The sequence below is a fragment of the Grammomys surdaster genome, unplaced genomic scaffold, assembly GCF_004785775.1.
Source record: "Grammomys surdaster isolate TR1022 unplaced genomic scaffold, NIH_TR_1.0 126197, whole genome shotgun sequence".
NCBI classification, from domain to species: Eukaryota; Metazoa; Chordata; class Mammalia; order Rodentia; family Muridae; genus Grammomys; species Grammomys surdaster.
In genome coordinates, this window is record NW_021621002.1 from 4,587,417 (window position 1) to 4,599,611 (window position 12,195).

At 37.6% G+C, this 12,195-nt stretch overlaps 1 protein-coding gene across 2 annotated transcripts in view; it reads right to left on the reverse strand.

Moving 5' to 3' along the window:
• Tax1bp1 (Tax1 binding protein 1) overlaps positions 1 to 12,195 on the reverse strand; it is a 57,513-nt gene that overhangs the window by 23,549 nt on the left and 21,769 nt on the right. For both annotated transcript variants that reach the window (XM_028758382.1, XM_028758381.1), the window contains exons 6-11: positions 9,543 to 9,691; positions 9,367 to 9,457; positions 8,052 to 8,237; positions 3,440 to 3,664; positions 2,780 to 2,926; positions 1,373 to 1,493 (exon numbers count right to left, since the gene is read on the reverse strand). In XM_028758382.1, the coding sequence (XP_028614215.1) occupies positions 1,373 to 1,493; positions 2,780 to 2,926; positions 3,440 to 3,664; positions 8,052 to 8,237; positions 9,367 to 9,457; positions 9,543 to 9,691 (919 nt within the window). The remainder of the gene's footprint in view (positions 1 to 1,372; positions 1,494 to 2,779; positions 2,927 to 3,439; positions 3,665 to 8,051; positions 8,238 to 9,366; positions 9,458 to 9,542; positions 9,692 to 12,195) is intronic.

The following is a 12,195-nucleotide window of genomic DNA, read 5'->3' on the forward strand; positions in this document are numbered from 1 at the left end:
GGGAGGGAGGGAGGGAGGGAGGGAGGGAGGGAGGGAGGGAGGAAGGAAGGAAGGAAGGAAGGAAGGAAGGAAGGAAGGAAGGAAGGAAGGAAAGTCACTAAAAGAATTTCCAAAGTAGCACAACAGCTGCCGTCCTTATGTAACTAGGTAGACATCAGAACACCATAATCCTGAGAACAGTCTATTCTTCCGCCTTTGTGACCCTTCATTAAGTCTCCACAAAACTAACACTGTAGTATCATAGCAGGTACTACAGGCTGAATATCATTATCCTAAACTCTGAAATTCAATTCCACTAAAAGTGCAACATTAACTCTGAAGCTTTATGAATGCCTGAGTGACACTAGGAAAGACTCAGATGCAAGGTGTTCCATGATTTTCATTCTCAATGGGAAAAAAGAACTGTTTGCATAAACATTCAATTTGTAGAAAAACTCCTGAAACCTGACAGCACTTCTTTCCCTAGGCATTTCAATCACAGACTAGTCACCCTGAGCAGAGGACAGGTACATGGAATGCTCCATACAGGACTGTCCTTAATTCAATATGTTAATAGTCTAGGAAATCTCATTTTTAAAAACTAAATTGTCAGTTACACCACACACTAAAAATGGAAATATATGTTGGCTTGCACTTATTTTCCTTATTGTCAGGTACTTGTTTTACATAAAAGAAGGGGAAAGCATCATAAATCCAGGTAATTCAAATTACTACATTACTCATTTGGTATACTTGAATCTGTTTTAAGTACACAAACATTTAACCGACTAACAGTAACATCAGTCTACAGGTACACTAATGAAAGATGTACCCCACTGATGCAAAGGAGGAGATTTTCCCCCTACCCACCCACACGCACACACAAATTTAAGTGTAACAAAAAAAAATCAAAGTAAAATAACTACTCAAAGTGCAGGATAAACCTCCAGTTTGAATGCTGCTAATGTGCTACAAAATCTAGATTTTCAACTTCATCGCTTTCCGTATTTGACCTTTGTCACTGCTCTAAGAACATTCTATATAGTCACATTTATAAAATAATTTTGAGTGTAAGGAATTCTTGCATTTCATTGTGCCCTATGATTCAAATTAGTACTTCTAGAACCAATTTCATTTTAAATACGAGAACATCCTCCTGAGACAAGTCCTAGTGTACACTCACCCACACTGCACGGTCACCACATACATAGCAATCTCGCATTAATATATCATTAATATATCATTAATATCCTCATCTTCCCCCTTTGCCTCGCAATTCTCTCTCCCAAGAATTTATGGAAGTAGCCTGAAATTCTCACACATGGAAGCAGGCAGTATCCAATCAGTGTCTAGTTTTCAAGGGAGGTCACACTACACAGGAGGAGATGTTTACCTGCACAAGATGCTGCTGGTTTTATATCCACAGCAGAAGCAGCAGCAGCCAGGTCTGTGTTTATTGAAGCGTCATTCACTTTCTGCTGAGTTTTCTTTGTGAAGACCCCATTAGCACTGGCCTATCCCAAAGGTTAACATACGTTACTGGAAAAGTCACTCAGTGAGTCATATTAGCTTCCTTTACTAGACATGTAAATAATCAAAAAAAAAAAAAAGTGTGCAAAACCACTCACTCTGAAAGCCTAAAAGGACTAGAGCTACATCGTGTTCCTAAGTGCAGGAAAGGTGTGAAATCAGCAGAACTCATCATTCATAAACATCTTACAATGTCACAAGTCAAAGTGTACTCAGCAGGTCTGAAGAGATGTCTCAGCTGCTAAGAGAACGGGCTGCTTTTGCAGAGGACCTAGGTTTGATTCCTAGCATCCATGTGAATCGCATTTCTTCACAAAGCCCTTTCGTCTTTACTATCATTCATGCACTCCTTGCTCCTATTTGTAGCGGAGACCCGAGAACAGCCTGTAACTAACTGTGGGGCCACTCAACCCCACATTTTCAATGTTTTCTTTATACTTCCCTTCCAAGATCCCCTCATATAATAAGTCATATATATATTTCAGTACAATTTGGGGCTTTACATAAACCCATCCAAATGAAATGTCTTTGTTTTATTATGAATCTTATCTACCTACTCGTACACGAAATATAAAAGAGTAAACTAACACTTTTTACCTCTTCCTAATATGGCATGAGCAGGATGGAAGAGAACTGAGAAAACAGTGAGAGCAGTCACCTTTGCCACAAGAGACATTGACTACTACATATTAGTTTAACCAATAAAGATACTTATCGAGGGCTTAAGAGAGCAGTGGCCTGAAGACAAGAGTACCTACCTGTTCCTGCTTGTTCCTGCTGCTGACCTCACTTCCCTTTATTAGTTCTCAATAAATACAAATCTCAAGTTTAAACAGAAAGATGATTGTCATTACAGTATTGGGCCAATCACTTGGAATCAAGATGATAAAACTCAGGCTAGCAGGATGACACAGCATGCTAAAGCACTAATAATCAAACTTGTCGACATCCTGAGTTCCATCCTCTACCTGAGACCCAGAGGCTATAACCAGGGAATAATCGACTCCTGCAAGCTGTCCTCTGACAGACAGAAGCTATACCCAGGGAATAATCGACTCCTGCAAGCTGTCCTCTGACCTTCACATACCACCCCCAACACACACATACACCTGCATAAATCAATGTAGTAGAAAATAAGATTTGTATATAGAAAAAAATGAAGTGATAATCTGTATTCAGAAGATTAATATTTACAATATTATACATCTTATTTGCGAACAAAAAGCTGATATAGGAGAAATTCAGTTGACAGGAATTTGGTGACACTTACTGACTGGTCTGAAAGTCTGTTTATTTGTTTCTGGAGCCTCTGGCATTCCTTAAACTTTTCTTTGTAATGATCTGCAGCCATTTGAAGCCGGAGTTTCAGGTCTTCAACTTCTCTTCTCAGTTCATGTTCCAGTGTATCAGTCTTTTCCTTAGTAAAACACATTTCCACGAAGGGAAAAAAATTCTGATATTTCATAATTTAATAGTAAATCCTAACTCCATTTCCATTATTTTTTTCTGACCTTTATATTTATTTTGGAGTTTGGACTTTATATTAATTTTTATGTATTGGAGTTTGAATTATATATTACATTTAAGAATTACTTAAAAGCTGAGGAAAAGCTATCCACCTAAGGAGCAATTATGGAACTCATATGTAATGCCTTAAATAATCATATTGCCATTCTACGTAGCTAGTAAACAGAAGTTCACACTAAGTAGTCTCCATCTGACATCAAAACTGTGTACGAGCACAGGCTTCACTGACAGCAAGGACTGTGCGTACAGATGGTTTCCACTGAATCCAAGAAATTACAATGACTTAACAAAATGAATACAAGTTAGCCTTTCTTACCTGACTTATTCGAACAGTTTATTCCTCTCTCTTATGGGGCTTAGAGTGTTTGGGGATCAACAGAGATGCAAAGTTAACTTGCTTTACCTGATCTTTCTTTACAGCATGTAGCTGAAGTTCTGCCAGTGTGTCGGCTAGCTGCTTCTTCACTCTCTCATTTTCCAAGCGTGCAGTATGCAGATCTGCTATTGTTTTATCTCTGACATTCACAGCATCACTGAGCTCTTTAGCCAGAAAGAGAAGCTCTTGCCGTGTTGCCTGGACTTGTTCCTCTGCTTTGCGAAGTTGCTCCTTTAAAAATAATGTATCTTCCTGAAGAAGGCAGATAATATACAATTTTGATTAAAACATTAAAATTTAAAGTTAACAGTTTCAGAATTTTGAGTTAAATAATGCTTCTCCACTCATGCCTTAGGCTTTGTTTCAGATTTCTCATGTAACAGACCAACAGTGTTCACTACTCCCACTTTACGTAGGACAGGAAGTCAGTCAGCACACCCAGGGATTAAAGTTCTCACTGAACGAAAACACAAATGAAAGCTGCTGAGACCAAATGAATGTGAGCTCCCCAGACACCAGTCTCTTTACCCCGTATCTCCAGCCAGTGCTCACATTAGACAACTGGAATCAAACGACTTCAAAGACTTCTTTGTAACACCAAAAACATCAGTTAAAAGATGTTTCCTCACAAACTAAACAGATACACAGTAAAACTACTAACAGAAGTTATGAACCAAATGGTTTACCAGATATCTACAGAACACTTCACCCTAAAACAAAAGAATATACCTTCTTCTCACCACCTCATAGTACCTTCTCTAAAACTGACCATATACTCAGTCACAAAACAGGCCTCAACAGATACAAGAAGACTGAAATAATCCCATGCATCCTATCAGATCACCACGGACTAAGGCTGGTCTTCAATAACAGAAACAGTAGAAAGCCCACATTCACGTGGAAGCCAAACACCAGATCTTCACCTCAGGTCTACCGCAGTGAACCAGATGCTTCACCTGGTGCTTCACAGCTCCTGCTTCCCACAGCAAGACAGGAACAGCCAGGCATTGCCGCCCCAGACTAAGTTAAAACGTGAAATGTCTGATCGGTTTCTACTGAACATTAGTTACATTCTCCCACCATAAAACGTGCACAGGATTCTTGAACCATCACAAACCATGAGCAGCCTGTATTGGCTTATTTTTTTGTAGATCAATAGATACACATCTGCTTGGATAGCTGAATGTATATATTGAAATACTTTATGATTTAAAATGTCTACATATCCTTTTACCCTGAAATATCTTGTAATTTCTTGGAAGACATTTTGGAAATCATTGAGTTAGCAATTTTCTATATAATATGAACAATGACAATGTTGTAAGATGTGAACACCATGAATCTGCACACTGGTGATATGATATAAAAAACAAAAACAAAAAAATATATTGAATACAATTACAATAATTATAAAAACTGTAAGGTAGGATATAAAAATATTGTGTAAATGACATTTTACATAACAGGTAAGTTCAGTGGGAACGCTGATATAATATATTCAGTATATGAAGCATATGTAGAAGAATGCAGGTTCTAGCTGCCACCACTGGCACCCTTTTGTTCATTTACATATGTAATGTACTTAATCCCTGTACATTGTACTGTATTCTTTAGCCATGTTTTCCCATGTTTCCCCCATTTCCCCTTTCTCTTACTCCTTTCTCATTAATTCCTTAATATATCTAGACAATTTCTCTCTTACGTCTATGGCATCTATGCATCACAATTGTACTTATCTATATGAAATCTAGGATGAATACATGGTAGAAAACATGATATTTGTCTTTCTGACAAATTTGCTTAATTCATTTAATGCAGCAATACCTATTGTCATCCATTTTCCCTGCGAATGATATAATTTCACTTTTACGGCTGAATAAAATTCCTTTTGTATACATAAAAAATTTTTTAAAAAAAGATGTTTCCTTTTTTCAAATCTAAAAGATAGCTAATAAAATATTTAGCTACCAACATACCATTATGAAAACCTGGAATAGACAGCATTTTAAAAGTAAGTATAATAAATCTAACAGTCCTATTTTTAGTTTTCAAAACATAATGTAAAATAAAACAAAACTCAATTTAATCTTGGTTTTGAAACTGTTAGAGCCACAAGAAAATATGTAAATGATCATATAAAGCTGGTATATACAAAATCTTCATAAGCCTAACCATACTAGCTATCCTTTGGCTAATGAAACAGAGACTGGAGTTGCCATGCAAGAGAGAATGACAACCTTCTGGTCCTCCTGCCTCTCCTCTTAAACCCAGGATTCACAGTGTGTGCCACCATGCCTCATTAATAATGTAGTATTAGTGACTGAATAAAGGACTCTCTGCAAACTGCACAAGCACTCTGCCGTCTGAGCTGTATCTTTTTTGTTTGTTTGTTTGTTTGGTTGGTTGGTTGGTTGGTTTTTCGAGACAGGGTTTCTCTGTGTAGTTCTGGCTGTCCTGGAACTCACTCTGTAGACCAGGCTGGCCTTGAACTCAGAAATCTGCCTGCCTCTGCCTCCCCAGTGCTGGGATTAAAGGCGTGGCCACCACTGCCCGGCCTGAGCTGTATCTTGAATCCTAACAGTTTCAATCACTCATCGACTTCTATGTCAATAAAGGAAAAATAACTAAAGGAACATTTCTTTTAATACATTCAATGAAAGTTTAATACTACTCTGAGGTATTCTTCCAATCAATAACATGGAAGTACATACACCCCAAATGTTCAAACATATAGCGATTGATTTATTTTATTTTTACTTATTATTTTTGTTTGTTTGTTTTGAGACTGGTTCACTCCACATAGCCCCAGCTGTCCTGGAATGTAGACCTAAACTCACAAGAGATCTATCTGTCTGTCTGCCTCTGTCTTCCAAGTGTTGAGATTAAAAGGATGTGCTACCACCATGCCTGGCAAAATTGATTTTTAAAAAGTAGAGAAGTAGTTAGTACGCTGAGTTACACGACCCTAACTGGGGCTTCTCAGCCTCTCACCCTCCTTCCAAGATTCACCAATACCTTAAACTACTCTTGGTTCCTGATCTAGCAATTTTACCTTCAAAAAGTATTCAAAGTTATAAATAACATAAGCAAACATTTGTCTTTCAGAATTCAATAATTTTTTAAACAAACTGAAAATTATGAAAATTTTAAAGTGTCTAAAATGAAACTGTCTTGAATTAAAGTATGCTATACCATGCCTCCATACAATGAGAAGCTAGGAGCCACTATAATCGGTAGCATGTATTCCATCACTGGGAGTAAAACCTAGTACAGTATGTTTTGAAAAGGCGATTTGAAAATAACTAATTTAATAAAAATTAAATGCCCTTTAGCCTACCAACTCCATTTGAAGGAATTTATTTAGGCACGTGCCTACTGTCACTTTAGCTATAGGATATCAACTAGAGCATGCTCAGAAGAGCTGAAGACAGTTAACTACTAAGGAGAAGTACTGACTACATATAAGCTGAATGACAAGAAAGGATACTATATAGCTATAATCATGGATGAAAAAGAGCTGTAAGTATATTCATAGTAGTATCTTGTAACTAGGCATGAAACCAAACATCTTTAATTCCAGCATTCAGTAGGCAGAAGCAAGCCAATCTCTGAGTTTGTCTGACCTACATATCAAGTTTCTGGTCAGCTAAGATGCATAACGAGAACCTGTCTCAAAAGAAAAAAAGTTCTGAAAAACTAACATCTCTCTCTCTCTCTCTCTCTGACTTAAAATGTAAATATACATGCATAATTCATGTAACTCTTTACATTACAATCATGCAATCTTCTAGCAAAAAATGGATTCTAACTTTCAGTTTGCACCCTCATCACTATTTAAATTCTTTTATAACCATAAATTCACACTGCATTACAATCTACTAAAACATTTTAGCAACTAGTAATCATTTTCCTCAGTAATTAAAAATTATGCTTTTCACTGGTCTTGCTTAAATGCTAAAAAGATGCTTAAAGATATTTTTAGCATCTTAGTAAGTAAATATAATCAAATACACTTTTCACATTTGCAATCTTTTTAGATTAAAAAAGCAACTGCAGACTTAATCAGGAATTGTAAATGTCATGGACTTCTAACGTTTTTAGAGTTGCATTAATGATGTCCCCAGTAGAATTCACAGCAACATGCTGAAACAAGCTAACATTCATCCATAAAAGCTAAGCAATAGAATCAACGTAACCATGCAAGCTCATGTGGCCACTGGAAACTATGGGGATGTCCAGTGCCAGAGGAGGTACAACATGCTACATAAAGCAAGCCCAGGGAGGTGACGGATGCCTATAATCCCAGTACTTAAGAGCAGGAGGCATGAGGGGCTCAGTAACTGTTGTGACTTTAAACTCTTTCAAAAGAAATGGTTGGGAAACTGAAGATGGCACCAGGGTAAGAGTGCCTTTCTTCCCGAGGCCATTCTGACCCCCACGCTCCAGGATCCAGCTGCTTCTGGCCTCTGCAGGTGCTCACATGCATCATACACAGACATAGAAATAAAACTAATGAAGTGTGAATTAAAAAGGAGGAATCTTTTTAAAAAGACAACTAGCTGGGAAGAATTTAAAACAAGAGTAAAAATCATACTAGAGAAGTTTCACAGTCTTCAAACACATTTTGTTACGTCCTTACTTTATTTGTGGTTGTAAGCAGCAGAGTTCTGTGCACATTTTCCTTGTCAGCCAAGCAGGCCTGCAGTTTGCTAATCTCTTCTTTGAAATGAGTAATCATGCTTTCTTTGTTCCCATCTAAATTCTTTAAAGTCTGTATCTCTGACACAAGCTTCGTATTTTCTATTTCTGTATTCTTCAAATGTACCTGTAATAAAAGGGTTAGAAATCATCAAGAATATTCTTGTGAGCATCATAACCCAAGTTAGCCAAAGTTTAAAATTAGCCTCAAAGTTCACCCACGCTTAAGCTAGTTTAGAGCATACTGGAAGAATGCTTTAAAAATATATATAATTTTTTCAAAAAGACCCAATGAGCAGGAGATATTTTATAAAATTATAATCTGACAATATTTCGAAAGTCAATCTGAAATATGATCAAGGCCCTGGAGAAAACATTAAAGTAACTTGTGACTAAGCCTGACAGCTGTGTTCAATCTCCAGACCCCATATGCCAGAGAGAACTGACTCTTCAAAGTTGTCCTCTGACCTACACACATACCAGCTTCTGCACACCCACACTTGAACACACAATCAGGTATATGCATGTATACAAACATTAAATAATGTAAAACATATTAAGTATCATCACTGAAAAGCTGTATATTCTTAAAAAGTGAAAGTACTTTATATAAATTCTGATGAACAACTATCATTAAAATTTCATTTATTATACAGTACCTACTATGTACCTAAAACACCAGCCAATTTCCCAAATACTGCATTTTAGGGACAGTATCCATTAGGATTGTAATTTCCTCTTGTTTCCTTCCCATCTTGGATTGCTCACTCTGAAATCAACTGTCATAATTATGACACTCAAGAGGCCTTCTATCTAGAGACAGCTGAAGGACCGCCTTTCAAAAGAATCTCCTTATTAAAACATGATCAACCATGAAAATATATTCTCGCTGGGCAGTGGTGGCGCACGCCTTTAATCCCAGCACTTGGGAGGCAGAGGCAGGTGGATTTCTGAGTTCGAGGCTAGCCTGGTCTACAGAGTGAGTTCCAGGACAGCCAGGGCTATACAGAGAAACCGTGTCTCAAAAAACAAAACAAAAACAACAAAAATTAAAAATAATTTTTTAAAAAAAGGAAAGAAAATATATTCTCTAACCCCTCCACCCCCTGGAAGCCTTTAAGTGACAAGTTCCTGTCATCCTCCTGACTATATAATGAGACAACTGACCAGGCACTCAGCTGAATTGCTCTCAAATCCCCAACCCCAAAAACCCACTGGGGCTAAGAAGGGGGCAGATAATAGAAAATGAACTTTACCTTATAAAGTTCCTTTGCATCCTTTTCTGCCTTCAACTGACATTCAAGTTGTTCTCTTTCATGCTGTGCCTTCTTGAGTTTATCCTTCAAACTGTGTTAAGATGAAAAAACATTAATAAAAACCCTAAGTATCTTTGTTAATAATTGAAGTCATTTCTTTGAAGTACCAGAGATACCTGTCTAGCTCAGTTTCTTTTTCAATTGCTTTATGTGTCACTGATACAATGTCCTCTTCAAGTTGTTGAGCTTTAGATGTAGCATCACTGTATCTCTTCATAAACTCTTCATTTTCCACTCTCAAACTCTGTGACACTTCAAGAAGGCCCTTAGAAACAACAACAAAGTATCTTTTAGTAAAACAAAAGATACTTTTCTGTGTATACTTCAGAGAGCTCTCCTGTAAAAAGGGAAGACAAATGTGGTAGCATATGCACTTAATCCAGTACGTGGGAAGCAGAGCAGGCAGATCTCTGTGAGTTCAAGGCCAAACTACTCTACCTAGTGAATTGCAGCACAATCATGACTATGAAGAGAAACCCTGTCCCAAATAAATAACAATACTGGTTTGGTTTTTCAAGACGGGGTTTCTGGAACTCACTCTGTAGACTAGGCTGACCTCAAACTCAGAGATCATTCTGCCTCTGCCTCTCTGCCTCTCTGCCTCCTGAGTGCTGAGACTGAAGGTATGTGCCACTATTGCCCAGCCGCAAAGGGGGTCTCATTATATCTTTTGGGTACCAAGACTATACACATTACCATTCAATTTGTCTTTGAATTCTTATAATTTCAATCCCACATTTATTATCCCCAATTGTATAAACCAAGACTGGAAAATAAACCTGAAATTCTAACAGTTAAACTTTCATATACTCAACCTTTTTATTTTATTTTGTATTTTTGTGAGTATATCATATATCCATGTAAAAATGTGCACACATGTATGTACAGGGTGTGCAAGCCTGTGTATGGGAAGACAGAAAATGGCATCAAGCCTTCTCCTACAGTCTACAACTTGTTTTTCTTTTGAAGCATGGTCCTTCCCTTAAGCTTGAGGAGTTTTATTCTTGATCAGGCTGGAAGTCAGAAAGCTGGCTTGAAACTGGGGTTACAGGCTTTTGCAGTGATGCCCAGCTTTTTTATAAAGGTTCTGGAATCTAAACTCCAGTCCTCATGATACAAATGCATGCAACCACCAAGCCACTTCTCTAGCTCCCAAGATTTGTGTTTGTTTTGTTCTAGAACAATGTCATGTAGTGAAGACTGACCCTGGATTTGTGGTACTCTCCCCTCAGCTTCCTATGTGTGAAGATCATAGGCATGCACCATGTCTGGCTGGAACTCTTAGCATGTCAATGACTAACATGTTTCCCACCCCTGCTTTTCATACACTTTTATTTCACTAACTTCTCCCTCCACCAGAGGGCAGGAAACAAAACTTAAGCAAAAAAATTTAATTAATTTGCCATGAATTATTTTTTTGCCATCTTTTATTGTTATGTCAGTGACAACTCAGGTCTCATAGGACACTATTGAGGTTAACACCCCCAAGTGCCATACGAGCACTACAACACATGCCTGTATCTAAACCACTGCTCCTAAGCAACTCAGTGTGACTCAAAGAGTACAATAAATATTCAAAGCTGTTACGACATATATAAAAGTAAACTAGAACCTTCTTTAAACAGATACTTTAAAGCACCGGGCAGTGGTGGCACACGCCTTTAATCCCAGCACTTGGGAGGCAGAGGCAGGTGGATTTCTGAGTTCGAGGCTAGCCTGGTCTACAGAGTGAGTTCCAGGACAGCCATGGCTACACAGAGAAACCCTGTCTCAAAAACAAACAAACAAACAAACAAACAAACAAAACAGATACTTTAAAGCTTAAGCTATCTTCATCACATAAATTACAAGTATCTATCTTATAAAAGCTTGATCAGGGCCCCCTCTAAGTTTCTCTCCTAGCTAACTAATAAAACTCTGGTTCAAGTATAATGAGAAATACAAAGGTACTGCTATAGAAAACTATATGCCAAAAGAACTGCTAAATCAAAGTATTTCACTTCTAAAAGCTGAGTATGACAGGACATATTTCCAATGGCCAACACTCAGGAGGCTGAGGGAAGAAGACAAGCAAGCCTGTTGTCAGCCTGGTTTACATAAGCGAGACCCTGTCTCAAAGGAAGAAGAAAATGAAGGACGGTGAGAAGGAATTAAGAACCACTGCACTAATGACCAAATTAATAATAATTAAGTGATAGGGTCTTATTGTCCAGAATAATAATAGAACAAATACAACTTAAGAGAAAATTTTAATCCATCCATAGACATGAAGCTAGCCAATTAGCTATAACATCGAAATTGTGAGGCATACAATCATAATCTTTAAGTATTTTTCTATAAGTTATTTTTATGAAAGTTATCACATAAATCAATGACTATAGTAAGTAGTTTCATTTTTTTCTATAGTTTTCAGTTTCAAACTCAAATCCAGTTTCCTACATATTTTTCCTTGCTCAAGAAAAAAAATGACTATTTTAACTAAGGGATTTGTTTTGTTTGAAGGGTAATTTATAGACTTTCTCACATTAAGAACTTCAAAATTTTGTCTCACAATATACTCAGGTTACTGACCTCTGCCTTATTTCTGCTGCTGTTTGAGTGTTAGGAGCAAAGGCTATCGCAGCCTATGCTGTTGTGAACTTGGTCACCACCTCAGTCTTTCTGCCTCACTGAGTGATGAGTTCACAGGCGTGTACCACCATGAGTGCTGAGGTCACGGGTGTGTACCACCATGAGTGCTGAGGTCACAGGCGTGTACCACCATGAGTG